The sequence below is a fragment of the Impatiens glandulifera genome, chromosome 9, assembly GCF_907164915.1.
Source record: "Impatiens glandulifera chromosome 9, dImpGla2.1, whole genome shotgun sequence".
Classification (NCBI taxonomy): domain Eukaryota; kingdom Viridiplantae; phylum Streptophyta; class Magnoliopsida; order Ericales; family Balsaminaceae; genus Impatiens; species Impatiens glandulifera.
In genome coordinates, this window is record NC_061870.1 from 23,907,633 (window position 1) to 23,929,099 (window position 21,467).

At 34.5% G+C, this 21,467-nt stretch overlaps 1 protein-coding gene across 1 annotated transcript; it reads right to left on the reverse strand.

Annotated features, from left to right (window-relative positions):
* Positions 1-424: 424 nt before the first annotated feature.
* On the reverse strand, positions 425-1,454 carry LOC124916594 (transcription repressor OFP15-like). The gene has a single exon (XM_047457328.1). It carries the CDS (start codon positions 1,279-1,281, stop codon positions 490-492), a length of 792 nt encoding a protein of 263 aa, XP_047313284.1. The 5' UTR covers positions 1,282-1,454; the 3' UTR covers positions 425-489.
* Between the last annotated feature and the right edge of the window lie 20,013 nt (positions 1,455-21,467).

The window sequence follows — 21,467 nt, forward strand, 5'->3', positions numbered from 1 at the left end:
GTAAAAAAGAAACTATAATGAATTCGATTTGGCTAAATCAGTCTGATATACGATTTGATTTGAGCGATTTCGGTTCGATTTATTTACTTTCTTAGTCAAACAATTGCTCAACAAGATATGCTTTAACTATTAGTTTTATATCATCGATCATATTAGTATAAATGCGCATATGTCATCTAACAACCTTGTAAGTAAAAATGGAAAATCAACATAGTAAAAATTAATATTCCAATCCCACGCAATCCACACGTTTATGTTGATTTTAGGTAAATTAAACTCAAAGAAGCAAATGTAATGTTTAAAAATTCAGTTAGGTATAGAAGGATATTTAAGCAAAAGTTAATTTTCTTTTAAATAAAGTAATTTAAAAAAATTAAAAAAATAGGAAAGATTAATCTCATCCAACAATGGAAATGCTATCCTTTCACTATTCCAACCAAAATTATTATTTTTTTACACATCCAAAAAAAGTTACTCCCATTAACTAAATTACTGATGTGATGTTGAAGCCGATGATGCTTTAATCTGAATCTCATCATCTTCATCATCATCAGGTTCAATCAAAGCCAAACTACTCTGAACATTTGAAGAACTTGAAGAAGACGAGAACGACATTGCAGATGTTGGAGAACATGACATCGATGTCGACATAGATGAATTACGCCGATCATCTTCTTCCTCAGAACCTATTCTCAACGATGACGTCATCGCCGGCGGCGGCGGCGGCGGCGACGACGACGACGACGGCGCGAAGCAAATCCCGATTAGCAAATCGGCAAAAGCACCTACGATATACCCATGATTTGACTTTTCATTCACAGTCAAATACAAACCCAATAATTCTTCAAGCTTAGTCCAATCAGTCAATCCATGAGCTTCCACCATTTCCTCCATCGATCTCCGGAAATCATTCAAGGGTTCCATCGAATCCATGGGTGTTATTAAACTACCCTTGATCAGAGCATCATCATCATCATCATCATCATCAGCCGGTGAATCTTCCACCGGTTCATTCTCCATCACTGGTGGATTGAGAATCGAACTCGTTTCTTCTGGTTCGAAGAACAGCCTGTCTTTTGCCTTGAGACCTCTTAACACCGCAGCCGCATCTTCATCAACGGAATGCCCTTCGTCGATGGTAAAGTCAGCGGCGGGGACGACGGCGACGGCGGGTGCGGCGGCGCGGAAGGATAGGGTTTTGGGTTGACTGGAACATAAAGGCCATGAATCGGAAGAAAGGGTCTTGAAGAAGAAAGGGATGAACTTGAGTTTCTTCCCCATTGAAAGATTATGATAAAGGTTTGAATGAGAATAGGTTAATGAATGTATATAATAATGGGTTGGGTTGGGATGATCTTGAATTTAATTTTGAAGGTGGTGATTGTTGGGCGAATGAGAGATTCTGCGCTTAATCTGGTAAGCATTCAATGCAATTCATATGAGAGAGATTTTAAAAAATGTGTAAAAGATAGTGAGAGAGTAGAAACAAGGGAAGGATCAATATATAAAAAAAAAATTATTTGAAATTGACTACTTTGTTTTGAGTGTGAGACAAATGTAAGTCCCACAAATTTAATAATTAACTTCATTTATGTAAATATATATTTTATTATATTATATTATCTATATAATAAATAAAAAGTAAGTTATAATATTAAAGATTTCAATAATATTTAAAGTCTTCAAAGTTATTTATTTGAGAATATTAAATAAAATAAAAAAGTAAACTATAATATTAAAGATTTCAATAATATTCTGGTCTTCTATATTATTTATTTGAGTATATTTAATAAAATAAAAAGTAAGTTATAATATTCAAGATTTCAATAATATTCTGGTCTTATAAATTATTTGAAAATATTTTTATTATTTATCTATATTTTTAATTTTTAAATGTTAAAATACTTTTACTTTATTTTTTAAAATTTTTGATTATTAAATAAATTAAAATTTTAAATAACTAGTAAAAATTCTTAAATAAGGAAAATATCAAACAAGCCCATTAAAACTCTCATATGATCACTAAACTAGCAAAACTTATGATATATCATATGATGTGATAAATGAGATTAGCATTCTAAATGAAAAAAATTATGTATACAATTATTGTTTTTAACATTAATATTTGTCGTACTAATTTAAAATTTGAGGCGTAGATAAAAGAGAATGTTAGAATATTTAAAGGTGCGACGTGAACAAAATATACTTTGTCGTTTGTCAAAATTAAAGATATTAATATATATTTTGTCGTTAAAGACATTAATGAAGAATATAATTTTATCGTATGTCAAGATCATTACTAACCGACTACGCACGTGGGGATAAAATCGAACATGCCAACAAACATGGCTTACTTCCGCCATCCAAAATAGACAACATTTTGGAGATTTCATAGAATCTTCTGTTATTCCTTGACAAACCTTAACATGGTATGTGTTCAAGTCGACTTATAGTTGATATGATTGTTGTGTATTCACACATGTATTTATTTTAAAGATTGTTTGATGTGGGATCATTTAGATTTAATCTTTATATTATCTATTTATTTATCAATAAAAATTATATACATTAATCAAACCATCAAATTATCCCTAATTATTAAACAATACTTTCAACTAATCCTAACTAATCTATTTAAAAGAGCGACGACGTCACCAAGCTATGTCGTATGTCAAAATAAAGATATTAACATGTATTTTGTCGTATGTCCAAATAAAGACATTAACGGAGAATCTAATTTCGGGGAAGTTTTTTTCAGATACAAAGGAAATGATTTAAATCCAGAGTCAAAGATCGCATGTCAAAATCATTGCTAACCGACTACGCATTTTGGTATAAAACGAAACATGCCAACCAACATGGGTTACTTCCTCCATCCAAAATAGACAACATTTTGGTAAGAATTTATCACTTATTCGATTCTTCCTTCTACAAACCTTAATATGGCGTGTGTTCAAGTCGACTTGTATAGTTGACTGTTAGGACCTGCTGCAACAATAGAAGGGGGTTGAATATTGTTGAGCTAAATATCACTTTCAATTCGATTTTAATCCTGTTAGAGAATAAAATCTGTTTCTATTCTTCACAAATTGTCACAAGCTCTTGAACGGATTCAAGTGCGGAAATGCTTGCTAAATTTGAAGCGGCAGATGCAAGACGGAAGATGCAGAAAAGAAATAACACAAGAGTTTTATGGATGTTTGTAGATAAAACTCTTACGTCACCCCTTCTTCTATTTTCAGAAGGTTTTTTACTAGAAGATTTTGATTCGTATAACAACTACACAAACCCAGTTAGAAACATAGGACTTAACAACTGTCTGTTTTTGAACTCCTAGCTATCACTATGTTGAGCAGACAACCTCTGTTCAACTTACAATATTGATGATACACTTAGGTGGTATAATAAATTAACGCCCAGCTTAACTTAGTGAATTACAAAGAGATCTGAGAGAGAGTAAACACAGATCTTAGCAATTCGTAATTCGTGTAGAGATTGGAGAATCGAGAGATTCACCGTTGTACTCTGCTGCTCTTTTATAATGAAGTGTAACAATAGTCGAATTCATCTATTAGATACGTGTCAGCTTTTTGATGTATGTATGTCAGGTGTACGAGATCATACACAAGAATACATTCGTTGAATCGTGGCGTACCGAATTGTACTGCGAAATATTTGGTAGCACGTTGTGTACTAGAAGATACAACGTGTTCTAAAGGAATAATTGAGTACTTAACATTTAAGTGTATTGAGGTGACTTGACAGACGACTGATAACGAACACTGCTGTTCGCTATGCTGATGAGCTAAGCAGATAGACAAACGCTTCTTCAAACGACTGTTGAAGCAAGATGTCTACTCGCGCTTCTTCAGACCAGGGGGTCTGTTGAAGTGAGACGTCTGCTCGCACACTTCTTCAGACCAACACGTCTGTTGAAGCAAGACGTCTTCTCGCGCTTCTTGAAACGTACATGCGCATACATTTACACAACTTAGTTTTGTCCACGAACACATCATTACAACTATGTCGTATTGATTTAAACTTATTCACCTAAGTTCATTTAAATCAATTAAAGCATTTTTCCTTAATTAATTATTTCTCTAATAATTAATTTTCATTTTTTTATTTAACTTAATCTAACAATTGGTATTAGAGCCAAGTTTTCTATTCTTAAGCATCTTTAGATATCTAAATTATGTCTATCCCAAGAAAAATCCCTATGTTCATGAAGGAAGACTATGATTACTGGAAGATAAGAATGCAAGCTCATTTGGCTGCTCTAGATGATGACATGTGGTATGTCATCACCGATGGTCCAATGAAAATTATGAAGGTTAGCACAACCACAACCTCAACCGATGGTGCTCATGAGATGAAGGAGAAACCAAGATCTGAGTGGACTGCTAAAGAGAAGAGGAAAACCAACCTCAATAATATGGTCAAAGGCATTCTTTACAAGACGCTGGACACGAATATGTTCAGAAAAATCAAGTCATGCTCTTCTCACAAGGAGATTTGGGAGAATCTGAATCAACTATGTGAGGGAAACGACCAAACAAAAGAAAACAAACTCATAGTTGCCACACAAAAATTCGATAGCATCAAGATGCACCCTAGAGAGAAAATGATTGAATTCGATGAAAGACTCAGTAACATTATCATTGAACTCTCCACTCTGGAAAAGACATATAGCAACATAGAGGTTGCAATTAAAGTCACGAGAGCTCTTCCCAAAGAATGAGACATAAAGACGATGACGATGAGAGAATCTAAAGACCTCAACAAAATGGAGTTGCATGACCTGTTCGTCGATTTGAAAGCCTATGAGTTTGAGATAAACGCAAGGAATGAAGAGGAGCCATCCACATCTGCCATCTCAACCAAGGCGCTAGTGACTGCTGAAGAGCCACCTATCGCGACATCTATCAAGTCGGTTGAGCAGATCAACAACGATGCCATGACACTCTTTGTCAAGAAGTTTGACAAATTCATGAAGAAGACTCACTCTAACTCTAATTCTAATAATAATAATAATTATAAGAATGATTCCAAAGCTAACTTGAAGTGCTTTAATTGTGACAAACTATGTCACTTTAAGGATGATTGCAGAAAGCCAAAGAGGGATGATAAAAAGAACAAAAGAATCAAAAGGCTCTCCTAGCTGAGGAAAGAAAAAGTAAATGGGTTACGACATCTCATCAAGCGAGAGTGATGATGAAGTCGTTAAATGCTTCATGCTGACGATTTTGAGGTATTTGACTTCTCCTCAGACGAGTTCACTAGAGATGAATTAACCACTACACTCAATGACATGGTCATTGAGTACACGAAGCTATTAGACTCTTTTAATGAACTAAATTTGAAAAACAAATCTGATAACACTTCTTCATCTCAGAACAACGAACAAGAAGTTTTGAAAATAACTGAGCTCTCATCTGAGGATGAGAAGCTCAAGGAAACAATTAAAACTCTTTCTGCTTAAAACTAAAGACTAAACTATGTGATTAGTTATTAGACAAAGTCTAGAGTAGCTGTCAAACAGATGATCTCTCAGTAAAGACTTGCCAGATACAAATTTGGTCTAGGATTTGATAACAGTTGTTCAGATGAGTCCAACAAAAAGTTGAACCCAGTAAAAGGCGAGCTTAAGTGCATAAGCTTTGTCAAGGGACATTTAATTAAAAGTGGAACTAATCACATCTGTGATAATTTAACTTCAAAAGATGAGATTAAATATGTTAAGCCAACTTCAAGCTGGATTAAACCCAAGAAGAGAGTAGTCATCAGGCCTGGCAAGAAAAAACGTTATATAAAGTCAAGAAGTTCTTTTTCAAAACTCATCTTCTAAAGTTAAAGGATCAACAACAGGCAAAAAGACGTTTGCCAAGCCTAAATCATTTGCTTTGTTAACAACTCAAAATGGGAGATCCATAAAAATAACCCAAATATGCATCTCCAAAGGACTTATCAACCATGGACCCAAGTGAATTTGGGTACCAAAACTGTAAATATGTTTATTTGTAGGTAAATTAGGACAATTTCCTAGAGGAGTCTGTATGGTATCTAGACAGTGGCTGCTTCAAACATATGACATGCAATAGACGACTACTAACTGACATAACCAAATGCACATGACCTAAGATCACATTTGGTGATAAAAAATAAAGGTAAAATCGTGGGTAAGGGTAAAATTATCTATGGTAATCTTACTATCAAAGACGTGCTGCTAGTAGAAAATCTTTGCTATAACCTAATTAGTATTAGTCAAATATGTGATAATGACTATACTATAGACTTTCAAAAACATGCATGCATAGTTAAAGATCAACATGGGAATACCCTACTGACAAGAAGTAAAGTAGGAAATTCTTATAAGATGAACTGGAAGAATAAAACGTATGATCCTGTTTGCATGTTAACTAAAAGACTAAATCATCTTAACTTTAAAACCATTAACAACATCTGTTCAAAAGATTTAGTTACTGGAATACCTAAATTGAAGTTTTCTAAAGATAAGGCCCGTCCTACTTGTCAGATGGACAAATAGGTCAGATCAACTTTTAAAAACAAAGGGAATACTCAATCCGACAAGTGTCTGGAATTATTGCACATGGATCTATTTGGTCCAATCCTAGTCACTAGTCTAGGAGGAATGAAATATACCCTTGTTATTATTGATGATTATTCTAGGTTTACTTGGGTTATATTTTTAGTATCTAAGGATCAAACTATTGAAAATTTGATTAAAATACTTAGAAGACATCAAAATGAAAAATCTTTAAGTGTTATAAATAATAGAAGTGACAGAGGAACTGAATTTACAAACAAACATCTACCGTCTTTCCTTGAGAAGTCTGGTGTTAGACACAAGTTTTATAGTGCTAGAACTCTAACACAAAATGGTGTTTCTGAAAGGAGAAACAGAATACTGAAGGAAGCAACGAGATCTATGCTAGCTGACTCCGGTGTTTCTAAAAAATTATAGACAGAATCCATTATAACATCATGCTATACTCAAAACAGATCAATGCTTAATAAACTTTTTAATAAAACACCTTATGAAATTTATTATGCTAAAATTCCTAAAATTTTATATCTTAGAATATTTGGATGTAAGTGTTTTATTTATAACCATGACAAAAATCATTTGACTGTTTTTGATGCTAAAGTAGATGTTGATATAATGTTAGGCTATTCTTTAGTTAGCAAAACTTATAGAGTGTTTAATAAATAAACTCTAATTGTTGAAGAATCTACCAATATTGTCTTTGATGAATCTGTTGAAAGCAATTCTAACAAAGTCATTGAAGTAGCTAACAGGTTGGAAGCTGCTACTCTCCAATCTGATAGTGACGATGAAGTTCATGTCATCAGAAGAAGCACGTCTGGTCAGCCAACTGATCCGGTTGATGTCCAACCAGACAACTAGACTATAAGTTAACAAGCTATTGACAGTCCGAATATCGCAGAGCCAGCTGACCAGTCGTTTGACCCTTTGGGACCAAACTTCAAATGGAACAAAAACCACACACCTAAACAAATAATAGGTAATCCTAATGCACCTCTTAGAACAAGAAAACAATTAATGGAAGAACTCGCAAACTCTGCTTTTATCTCTCAAATTGATCCAAAAAAGATAAATGAAACATTGCTTGATCCATACTGGATCAATGTTATGCAAGAAGAGTTCAATCAATTTGAAAGAAATAAAATGTGGAATCTAATGCCAAGACCGGATGATCAATCGATTATTGGAAATAGATGGGTTTTTAGAAACAAGTTTAGTGAAGATGGCTTAGTTGTGAGAAATAAAGTCAGATTAGTAGCTCAAGGCTATAGACAAGAGGAAGGAATTGACTTTGAGGAGTCATTCGCCCTTGTAGCTAGACTTGAAGCTATTCGAATATTCCTATCTTATGCAGCTTTTAAAAAAACTTTAATGTTTATCAAATGGATGTTAAAAGCGCTTTTCTAAACGGTTTATTGAATGAAGATGTGTATATAGAACAACCGCCTGGTTTTCAAAATCACTCTCTACCTAATCATGTTTTCAAACTAGACAATGCTTTATATGGTCTTAAGCAAGCTCCCAGAGCTTGGTATGACATCTTAACTAAATTCTTGTTTGAACATGATTTTATTATTGGCACAGTAAATAAAACACTCTTTAGATTTGTTAAAGATTCTCATATTTTACTTGTTCAAATTTATGTGGATGATATCATATTTGGGTCAACTAACCCCAAATTATGTGAGAAATTCTCTAAGTTGATGCATGATAAATTTGAGATGAGGATGATGGGTGAGCTTGCGTTCTTCTTGGGTCTTCAAGTTCGTCAACTTGAAGATGGAATCTTCATCAATCAAGCGAAGTATACCAGGGAATTACTGAAGAAATTCGGCATGGAGAACTGCTCAGCTGTTTCTACACCCATGAACTCGTCTAGCAAGCTAGACAAGGATGAAGATGGCCAGAATGTCGATATAACTACCTATCGTGGAATCATTAGATCTCTGCTATATCTAACAGTCAGCCTACCAGATATCTTGTTTGCTGTCGGCGTCTGTGGAAGATTTTAGGCTAATCCTAAACAATCTCATTACATAGCTGCTAAGTGTATTTGAAATATTTTAAGTGAACTCAAAATATTGGATTGTGGTGTCCGAAGGATTCCAGTTTTAACTTAATCAGTTACTTTGATGTAGACTATGCAAGTTGCAAGATCGATCGAAAGAGCACCAGTGGAACTTGTTAGTTCCTTGGTGATCGTCTGATCTCTTTGTTTAGCAAAAAACAAACGTTTATCGTCACGTCTATAGAGAAAGAAGAATATCTTGCCGTAGACAGCTACTATACTCAATTGTTGTGGGTACAACAACAATTGAGAGACTTTGGCATCCAGACAGACGAATCTCCCATCTTCTACGAAAACTCTAGTGCTATCGCGATCACATATAATCCAATGTTGCACTCTCGGATGAAGCATATCATCATTTCATCCGGGATCATGTTGCTTATAAACATATTTGGTTGGAATATGTGCCAATGGATCAGCTAGTGACCGACATCTTCACGAAGCCACTCCCCGATACTAAGTTTTCTTCTTTTAGAAATATTTTGGGTCTTTTAGATCTAAATTAATTTAATTTAGTATGCACAAATTGAGAGGAAAATTTGTTGATAAAGTGATAAGATAAACGCGTTAAGATGGATGTCTCAAATCATGCTGAACAAAACAGTCATCTGAAGACACTGTGCATCAGATGGACTGTGATTAAGCAGCTTGCAATTTATGCATAGACAAACGTTAAGTTGTTGGGTAGACGTCTACTGACACTGTTGTTGTTATAAGTTAGTAGACGCCTTCCGAACAGATGTCATAATTAGCCTAAATGCAAGGTATGCGGACAACACAAACATACATTTATCTACTAGTTCTTTTTAGACGCCTCGTCTTAACTCGAGTGGGACAACTGTATTAAGTTTATGCGCTGTCGTTTTATATTTCCTCTCAGATAGTCAAACGATCACATTTCAAATTAATTGGAGGGAAATATTTATTTGATCTTATCTTATAAATACCTTCAATTACGAATAACATGAAGACACATGTCTATCATGTCATTAAAATGTGACATACACGCCTGCCGGTTCATTACTACACGCATATCCTTAATGATGTCTTTTAATTTTTAATTAGTGATGTCTTTTAATGATGTCTTTTAAAACATGTGTCCGTTAGATTCTATATAAAGGGTGCTCTGCACGCCTAAAACGCTTTACTATTCCCTTGCGTTTTCTAAACCCTAAAAGCTCTATACCTTATTTCTAGAAAATCAGTCTCTTTCTTCTTCATCTAATCTCTAAACCCTAAGATGTCTAAGGTAATCTCTTTTTCTCAAACACAATGCAAGTAGATTTCGAATTGGTGTATTCGTTAGGGCTGCCGGCAATGGTGGCGATGTTTAAAACCCTAGAAGCCCTTTTATTCTTCACGAGCAGGAGGTTCGTGAATTCTTTAAAATGGAGAAGTTGGTCGAAGACTCCATTATAGAAACGGTGAAGGATGCTGAAATATCTATCTCTAAAGATCTCTTTGCCCAGATTCTTGGGCTTCCGAAGGAAGGTCTTACTACTCTTGAAGAGATTCCTACCGAGGACATCTCGGAAATGCAAGTCGTCTTCTCAAACATCTATGGTCTCGTTGATACTCATGGGAAGAAGAAGTATCTTAAATGTGAGTTATGTCTTCTTAATGATATTGTATCCAAGTCTTTTTAGGCGAGGGCAGGGTCGTTCGATGCCTACACCCAAGAGAGATTTGAGATTATGGTGAAGTCAACTACAAGTTCAACAAGCCATAAGAAAACTTCTGTCGGAGAAACCGCTGAGGTTGTCTCTGTTGCGAAGAAGGCTAGATTGGAGGAGTCTCTCGCTACAAAGGTGCCTCCCTTGGTAGCCCCTGTTTTGCCTCTGGTCGTAGCACTTGCTGAGGCGTCTATTGTGAATCAATTTGAAGATTCAGCGTCTACCGAGCCTGTTGGTCAGACTATTGTTATTCCTACAACAGAAACCTCTTCTAAGGTAACCTCCCAACCTATTTTGGCTGTAGAGCATACTGCTGTTCCCATTGTGGAACAAACTACTGAACCGGTTGCTGAGTCAGCTAGTCCTATTATTGTTGATAAATCTGTTGAGGCCTTTACTGAAGAGCTATTCAAGGAGCCAGCCGGTCCTATAGCCGAGATAACAACTATTCATACTCCTACTGTAGAGTAGACTACCGCCCCTCAACTTGAAACTATTGCTTCGAAGGCAGTAGTTCCTTTCTCCTACTTTTCTCCAGCAACAATTTTGAGAGAAGTTCGAGCTGCACAGGGTATCGTCTTCAGGGAACCTGTTCCTACTGCCAAGCCTGTTGAAGTTGTAGGTAAAGGACCCTTGGTTGATATTCTCGAATCTCTCTTAGAGGTAAAGCAATCTCTTGACCTTATAATGGAGGAGGTTGAGTCTACTGCCTCTGAGAGAATAGAATCCTTAGACAAATTATGCAGCATAAAACTCCATACGAAGTTCAATGAAGTTATTCAAGGTGATAATTTGAGTAAGTAGTGGAAGGCGCTGCTCAAGTTGGAGAAATTAGTCATCATTTGGACCCACACCAAGGATGTTCATGAAGCTCTTAAGAGAAGAGAGCTTGTCGATGTAGTCATCAGAGGGTATGCTCTATTTCCAATTCTCAGCAAAAGGGAAGCCCACTTCAACCCTCTAGAGAGAACGACTGAGGTAGACAGAAAAGTTAATAAAAGTTTGCAATTAAATTTGGACTCCTACAGCTCAACAACTCTGTGCTTTATTCATTGCACGGAGTCGTCCAAGATTGAAAAGCTTCGTAAGAAGGCGTCCAATGCCGAGCTGAATAACGGGGGGATAAAATTCATTGAGAAATGGCAGCCTCCTCCTGCTCGGTCTGTTGAGGAGATTCATATTCTATATCTTCTCACTGCTGAGCAGCAACAAGCTCCTTTAGTTGAAGAGCATGGAGCTCTTCACACTGCTGAGCAACATCTTCCTATCACTACTGAGCAACATCATCTCCCTATATTTGAAGAGAAACAAAAACTTCCTTCTATTGAGAAGGAGTTGTCTCAAACTACTGAGCATCAGCAACTCTCCACCGTTGTTAAGGAGCTAGTTTCAAAAGCTGCGGAGAAGGAGTTCTCTTATACTCCTAAGTAGCTCATCCCGTTTGAGTAGAAGTTGTCTGCTGAGAAAGAGCCTTCCACGGCTGCTGAGCAACTCTCAACTCCTGTCTCGGCCTCTTTTGTTCAATCAATCTCATCAGACAAGAGACGTCTGAAGAGAAGCGAAATTCTCCTTATTCATTCAAGAAATCCCTCCCTAATAACTCTCTTAGTTCTGAAGAGGCGTTAGGATTTATCAAGGATCTATATACTGAAACTGAAGGAGTAGACGACAAGTCTCAAGCTATAATCAATGTGCCTTTATGCTCATCTCCCGATAAAGAACCATAACCGTTTTCCATTCAAGAAAGTATTCGAGCCTCCCCTATTCGCTCTGTTCCAGATGGCTCTCAAATTGTCTCCTCAGATCCCACTTCCCCTAAGACGTCCTCTAAGGGAACCATCAATCTTCGGAACTTCATTATGGAATCTCTTGCGCCTATACAACAGAGAATCAATTTAATCTTGAATAAGTTGGAGACTCTGGAAGAGCAAACTTCCTCGAACGCAAATGCTACTACTGATGTAGCCCTGGCTTATGGAAATACAATTAAAGAGTCATCGAGGACTTTGGGTGAAGTATCGATGATCATTAATTAGTTGACCAGGATGAAGACCACTCTACTCAGGAACAACTTCGACCTCCATAATGAGACAATGTCAACAATGAGTATGTTTGGCCATCAGATGCTCGAAATATCTAAATCCCTCAAGATAGCAGAAGTTGAGTGAATCGAAGATATTGATGCAGTCGCTAAACGCTTTCAAGCTGAAGAAGATAATGCTAACCCAACTGTTAATAATGTTAAAAAGGGGAAAGTAGCAATCGAGGAGGAAGAGATGGTTAGGGTCGAGGCACTCGATCCAAAAGGAAGCCAGACCAAGGAATTCGAGGAGGTGGCCGAGGAGGAGGTCAAGGTGTAGACCGTGGAGGAGGTCGAGGAAGAAAAAGTCGATGGCAAAGTCTTCTCTTCGGCGAAGACGATCAAAACGAAGACCAAAGCTTCAAGAATTAAAAGGGGGAATCTCAAACTTTGTATATTTTATGTTTTTTTCATAATTATATAAATATATTATTTATCTTTTAATTTCTTGTTCTTAATTTAATTTTAACTTAGTTTTAACATCATAAAAAAGGGGAAATTTTTAGATTTAGTTAAATCAAGAAAAATGAAAATTAATTATTGGAGAAATAATTAATTAAGGAAAAATGCTTTAATTGATTTAAATGAACTTAGGTGAATAAGTTTAAATTAATACGATATAGTTTTAATGATGTGTTCGTGAATAAAGCTAAGTTATGTAAATGTTTATGCGTAGCTACGTCTCAAGAAACGTGAGAAGATGTCTTACTTCAACAGACGTGTTGGTCTGATGAAGCGCGAGTAGACGTTTCACTTCATCAGACACTTTTTTCTGAAGAAGTGCGCGAGTAGACGTTTCACTTCATCAACCACTTTGGTCTGAAGAAGTGTGCGAGCAAACGTCTCACTTCAACAGACGCTTTAGTCTAAAGAAGTGTGCGAGCAAAATACTAAAATACCCTATATTTTAAATAATTATTAAATTTTATTTTATTTATATATGTATATATATATATATTAATATCCTTTAACTTTTTTTACCAAAAATAATTACCACTTCCTCAAAATCTTCAAGAATTATTTTTTTTTCTCTCTAAATTATTTAAATAACCTAATTCGAACAAGAGTTAAGATGGTTGTTCACACATGAATTTATTTTAAAGCTTGTTTGATGTGGGATCATTTAATATTTAATCTTTATATTATCTATTTATTTAACAATAAAAATTATATTCATTAATCAAACCATCAAATTATTCCTAATTATTAAACAATAATCCTAAATAATCTACTTTTCATTAAGATTTTTTTTTTCAAATCTCTGAAAATATAATAAATTGATTATAAAATATTTAAATTCAAATTAATAATTATAATTATTTTAATCTATAACTAAATAACAAATATTGTGTATACTCATTAATTTTTTGAATTTCTGGTTAAGAAGATAAATAAAAAATATAGATTAAAGGGTAAAAACATTAACAAACTGTCTTGACAAGGACTAAATTATAGCCCGCTTGTACCTATTTTTTTTATTGTTAATATAAAATAGTATAATTAAATATTGATTGCACTATATTATAGAGGCTTGTACCTATAACCCAACACTATTTGCCTATCAGAATATATAGTATACCTTTAATGTTAGGTATAAAAGGAGAAAAATCTATTAAAGAGAGAGTGATATATTTTAAAAGGGAATATATATATATATATATATATATATATATATATATATATATATATATATATATATATATATATATATATATATAATATAATATATATAAAGAGAATGATTCTTTTCTAATTATAAATTTTAAAAGTCTATATATATTTACATTGTAAACGAGTTGTAGAGAAGGGTGAGACTAAAACCTATAATATATAGAGAGTTAGAATTTGTAATTATAACTTTATTGAATCGATTCTCCGAAATTAGGACGTAGGACATTGTTGGTCCGAACTTGGATAAAACTCTTATGTAGTTGTTCTGTTTATTATTTACTTTTACGTTATTGTTTTACATCCATTACGATTGTTATATTACCGCTTTTTTCATTCTCCGGGAGATAGTTTTCACAATAAAATGTTATTAGAGCGAGGTTGGTCTAAGGCGGTCGCGATTCGATTTCTTTGACTTAAGATGTGGTCGACTTCTAGAGTGGATATCGAGAAGTTCGATGGTATGAATGATTTTGGGTTATGGAAGATGAAGATGAGGGCACACCTAGGCAACATGGGAGTCGCTAAAACACCCAAGGGTGAATCAAAATTACCAGTCTCGATGGATGCGGAGAAAAAGATGGAGGTGTTGGAAAGGGTCTATAATATCTTGATTCTTAGTCTTAGTGACAAGGTACTGCGAGAAGTTGCTAGTGCCACAACGACAACAAAGGTGTGACTTCAGTTAGAATTTTTGTATATGACTAAGACACTGTCGTCTCAGATCTACATCAAGTAGAGATTCTTCAAGTTTAGAATGACTGAGGAGAATGATTTGTAGACGCATCTCGACGATTATGTCAAGATTCTTCTTGATTTAGAAAACATCGGGAAGAAGTACAATGGTGAGGATAAGACACTGATGTTCTTGAATTTTTTACCGAAGTCGTATGAGACATTTATAGACATACTCAAGCATGGGAGGGAGGAACTTACCCTCGATGATGTAATGAGTGCGTTGAGATCGAAGGACCAAAAGAAGAAGAAGAAAGAGAGCAATGTGAGTGGAGATGGACTCTTGGTTCAAGGGAGAACCGAGAAAAGAGACAATAAAAGTAAGAAGAAGAGGCATTCGAAGTCTCTCGGGAAGAAATCTACTGAATGCTATAATTGTGACAAGGAGGGGCACTTTAAGCGAGATTGTCCATATTTGATTAAAGACGTGAAGAAGAGCGGAGAAGCGGTAGTTGTTCAAGAGGTCGAGAAAGGGTACGAACGTGCGGATGTTCTCATTGTCTCCACTAATTAGTCTAGCAAGCATTGGATTATGAATTTCGGGTGTTCGTTCCAAATGACACCTAACAAGAGTTGGTTAGAGACCTATGAGAAGATTTCGGTGTGCGAAGTTTTGTAAGGTAATAACAAGTCTTGTAGGGTGATGGGGATCAGAATAGTGCGTTTAAAGACGCATGATGGAATCAAGAGGGTATTGACGGAAGTACAACATGTTCCGAATCTTCGGAGGAATTTAATCTCTCTTGGCTCACTAGACCAACTTGGTTTTGCATGGAAGAGTGAGAAGAACGTATTGAAGGTCATAAAAAGGGTCTTTATTGGTAATGAGGGGTGTACAAGAGAAGAGTCTTTACGTCCTTTAAGGCAGCACCTTGTTGGTGATAGGGCATTAGTGGCAGAACTTTGAGATGTATCGTCCACAAGTCTTTTTTTTTTTTTTGGGAAAACGACTTAGCGTCATTTCATTAAAAATTCCCAAAAACGGGAAAAAAAACCACGAGTTTAAGAGATCATTCTAGACAGGCCTAGAATGATTTTGAAGTCGTAACATTCTGAATAAAAGCTAAAAACGTAAATGAATTATCTGTTTACAATGCTTTTAATTCTAGTGAGTTTAAAAAACGGTAAATTCCAGTTCCTGCAGATATTCCAGTTCTGCTCCGTGCTTGGAATTCCTCTCCACGTTCCCGCGAGGGCGCTGCAATCCGATACAATATCTTTCCATAACTCGTCAATGCTCCTGCGGGTTCTGTCATATACCCTTGCATTCCGTTCTTGCCAAATGTTATACACCACTGCTCCAAAGCCGCACTTGAACACGCTTGTTGCAAATCTATTTCCCTTGGCTTTGAGTAGTGCCGCTTCTTTGATTTCATTCCATTCGCTCGGGAAACTGATCAGCTCCAGGCTTTTATAGAATCTGTCCCAAAGCTCCGAAGCAATACAACAGCTCCCGAATAGGTGATCTATGGTTTCTTCATTTCCTATGCATAGAAGACAGCTCGCGTCCGGGATGCTCATATACTTACTGATACGATCACGTGTGTTGAGTCTTTCCCGGAAGGCGAGCCATAGGATGAACTGGTGTCGAGGGATAATCTTGGTTGACCATACAAGAGGAGCCCATTCTACTTTCTGCGCTTTTTCCCGGATTACCTCCCATATTTTCTTCAATACCAGCTTCCCATTGTCCTCAGCTTTCCATTCATGAATATCCGGTCTGTCGTGTAGTTGTATGTTACTTATATGTCGTCCACAAGTCTTTGGCATAAAAGATTGTGGCATGTGAGTGAGAGGGGTTTGAAGGAGTTGAGTAAAATAGGCTATTTTGGCAAGGAGAAACTTGATGATTTTGGAGATTTGTGAGAACTGCAATACTGACCTCCACCTGGAGTTGTAGTCCTTTCCAGCCCCCACAAGTCTAAGTGACCATAATTGAGCGTCTTTTGAGTCACCTCAACTGATCGCCCAAACTTCACCCTATATGTAGTTCTCGCAAAACTCTAAATCATTAAGTTTTTCCTTGCCAAAATAGTCTCTCTTACTCAACTCTTCAAACCTCTCTCACTCACGTACCCTAATCTCTTATTCCATAGACTTGTGGACGATACATCTCGTGGCTTCTCCAATGCCGCCATATCTCCAACCAATGTGCTTCCTTGAAAGACGTAAAGACTCTTCTCTCGTACGCCTCTCATTACCACTAGAGACCATTTGTAACTCTCAATACGTTCTTCTCATCCTTCCATACAAAACCAAGTTGGTCTAGTGAGTTGAGAGAGATTAAATTCCTCAGAAGGTCTAGGACAAGACGTACGTCTGTCAATACCTTCTCGATTCCAGCATGCATCTTCAAATGCACTATTCCGATCCCCATCACCCTACAAGACTTGTTGTTACCTAATAAAACCTCTCCCACCAAAGTCTTCTCATAAGTCTCAAATCAACTCTCGTTAGGTGTCATATTGAATGAACACTCGAAATCTATAATCCAACGTTTGTTAGACTAATTACTGGAGACAACAAGAATATCCGTACTTTCGTACCCATTCTCGACATCTTTAACAACCGCCGCTTCTCCGCTCTTCATCATGTCGTTACTCAAATCTGGACAATCTTGCTTAAAGTGCCCCTCCTTGTTACAATTGTATCACTTAGTAAATTTCTTCCCGAGACACTTCGAATGTCTTTTTTGTTTGTTTTTATTGTCTCCCCTCTCGATTCTCCCTCGATTAAAGAGTCCATCTCCACTTACATTGCTCTCTTCGTTCTTTTTCTTTTGTTCCTTCGATCTCAACACACTCATCACATCATCGATGATAAACTCCTCCCTCCCATGCTTGAGTATGTCTATGAACGTCTTATATGACTTCGATAAAGAATTCAAAAGCATTGTCGCCTTATCCTCATCCTTGTATTTCTCCCTGATGTTTTCCAAATCAAGGAGAATCTTGACATAATCATCGAGATGTGTCTACAAGTCCTTCCCCTCAGCCATTATAAACTTGAAGAATCATTGTTTGATGTAGATTCGAGATGACAATGTCTTAGTCATAAACAAAGACTTCTACTAAAGTCAGACCTCTATTACCGTCGTGACACTAGTAACCTCTCGCAACACCTTATCACTTAGACTAAGAATTAATGTATTATAGGAGACTAAGAATTAATGTATTACAGGACTTTTTCAACACCTCCACCTTTTTCTCCGCATCTATCGAGGCCAGTAATTGTGATTCCCCCTCGAGTGCTTTAGAAACTCCCATGTTGCCTAAGTGTGTCCTCATATTTATCTTCCATAACCCATAGTCCTTCGTCCAATCGAACTTCTCGATATGAACCATATATAGAAGTCGACCCCATCTGAAATATTTAAAATAATTGACCGAATCAAGAAAATAAACTCACCAAAAAAATAAAACGCAATCGCCTTAACCCAACTTAGCTCTATACCAATTTGTGGTGAAAACTATCACCCTAAGAATGAAAGCAGAATAATATCAACCGTAGTGGAATGCAGAACAATAGCACAACAATAAGAATGAACGAAATAATGACTCAAGAATCTTACCTAGGTTCAGACCAACTATATTCTACGTCCTGCTTTTGGATAATTGATTTAATATAGTGATAATAGGAATTACAAACTCCAACTCTCTCTGTTTGTTTTAGGTTTAGTCTCACACTCTCTTCTCGTTTACAATGTATATATTTAGGCTTTTAGAATTCATAATATCAACCGTAGTGGAATGCAGAACAATAGCGCAACAATAAGAATGAACAAAATAACGACTCAAGAATCTTACCTAGGTTCGGACCAACTATATTCTACGTCCTACTTTTGGATAATCGATTCATTATAGTTATAATAGGAATTACAAACTCCAACTCTCTCTGTTTGTTCTAGGTTTAGTCTTACACTCTCTTCTCGTTTACAATGTATATATTTAGGCTTTTAGAATTCATAATTAGGGTAAATATCATGTGATATTTTTGACATCTCCACCATGATATGATCTCGTGGCGATTTAGTTGAAATTTTCATAATACGATTTGATTGACATCTTCACCATTATGTGATTTCATGTATTTTTGAATCCAACAAATAATCGCACATAACATTAAGGCACACCAAATTGGGACTCAAAACCCTAGGCTTAATTCCACTTACATGAATTTTAAACACCTTCGAGATATTTTATGGTAATTCGGTGCATATTCTGGTCTTCTAGTTAATCTAAATATGTTAGACATTTTTTTCTTAAATTCTATTTCGAATAGAAGAAGGACGATGTTGTCAAATGTGTTGGGGTTCAGAATTGGTGGTCTTCCATCAACATATCTTGGTAAATATTGGGTGTTAAATTACGATCCAATGTTTCTTAGGACCCAATTATCACTAAAATAGAATGTAAACTATTTAGATGGAAAAATAAATAATCTTGAAAGGGGTTGGATAATCCTCATTAATAGTGTATTGTCATTTATGTCTACATATATGATGTCTTTATTCATTCTCCCCAAGAGTGTAACGATGAAAATTTAGAGAATAATGTGTAAATTTATTTTGAGATCTTCTAATTCATCGTTTTGTCATTTAGTTATTTGAGATAAGATTAAATATTTTAAAAATCAATGAGGTCTGAATATTCGGGATCTTATTTCCTTTAATAAGGATCTTCTATCAAAATAATGTATTAGATTTTGCTAAGGAGCTTAATAGTCTCTGGGATACGTTGATCATATGTAAGTATGATCACGATTGGTCTGGTTGGTTCACCAAAATATCTAATTATCCAGTGGGGTGTAGTATTTGGAGGGAAATTTATTTCATGTGGAAAAGTTTTCGTGAGTAGTCTAGATTCATTGTTGGGATGGTCTTCAACCAATTTTTGGGATGACATTTGATATAGTGTCAAAAGTCTAGCTATGATGTATTCCGAGCTTGTTTCCATTGCTATATGTAGAAATGTCATAGTTAATGACATATTTGATCTTCAGTCTAGTGGTTTTGCTAGCCGAATTAGATACAAAAGGAGATTAAACATTAATGAGAGTTCGTCCCATAATAGAGTTTCACTTTTGGTAGGACATAAGCAAATGTCCCTATCTGAAGAAGTCGTTATGCGTTGACAAGACATGTATAGTTTTCATGTGAGGCATTGTACAAGTTGTCCGCTAAAATGATTCCATATAATTTTTGTTGGGAGAAACTTTGAGAGTCAATTTTTTTTATTAAAGATCTCGTTCTTTGGATGAAGCGTTATTCACGGTAGAATTCTAACGAATTATATGTGCATGAAAAAAAGTTGTATTATGGTTAATCGTTGTCATATGTATCACGATGAGGTTGAATCGAAGACCCACTTACTTTTGCATTATCGATGGGTGACTAGCATTTGGAGCTATTATTGGTATTAATGTGATTCAAATTTAATTTTAAATATATAAAGTAAAAATTTAATTTTCAATTAGAATAATATATATATATATATATATATATTTTTATTAATCTTCATATAGATTATGATAATATATATATATATATATATATATATATATATATATATATATATATATATATTGCGTAATAAGCTGTGTTTGAGGGTTTGCGTAATAATCTGGTAATAATCTGCTGATATAGTAATTTTGTGTAATAAGCTCACTCAAAAAAATTATAATTAAACATATTTTGTATTTAAACTCAATTTTCTCTTTACCTCCCTAATCAACGTTTAAGTTTTATAACTTTAACGTTTTTTTTTCTTAAATCACTTTTAATATTTTGTATTCATTCTCTCTTACCTATTTCATTAAATTTTAATTATTTTATTCATCCTCGCTCATTTATTTAATATATTTTAATCATTTTATTCATTCCCTCTCATTTATTCAAACGATTTCTAATATTTGTATATATTTATATAAAATTATTATAACATCAAAACATAAATTTAAATATATTTTTATTTATTATTTATAATATATATCTTAATATATATAATAATTAAGTAAAATATGAAATATAAATATACTGTGATTTTTTTATTATTATTATAGTTATAAAAATAAAACTAATTTTAATTAATTATTTAAAAGTACCGATTATAATTGAGATGTATCAAATGTGAATGATAATACGGAGATGGTGAGAGAGTCCGAAAATGAATTGACAATTTAAAAATTGAGTAAAAAAAAAGGGAGTGTATAAAAGTGAAATGATATATAATAATAATAAATTGCTTTTCTTTATAGACTATGATCAATTTATATAACCATGGAATAATAGGTACATAAATAATCAATTATCTAAATATTTTTTTTTGAAAAAAATAAAAATGAAAATGAAGAAAAAAAAGAAGAAGATTTTCAAATAAGAGGGAGGAGGAGATGATAATTTTATAATATTATTAAATATTTTTTTATATATTTATATATTTTTTATATAATATTTATTTTAAATATATTTAAAATTATATATTTATAAAAATTAATACATTCATATCATTTATTTTAAAATATATTATTTTTTTAATTAAAGTCATTTATTTATATTTAAAATTATATATTAACAAAAATTTATAAAAATTAATATATTAATATAATTTATTTTCAAATATACTATTTTTTAATTTAAATTATTTATTAATATTTAAAATTATATATATATATATA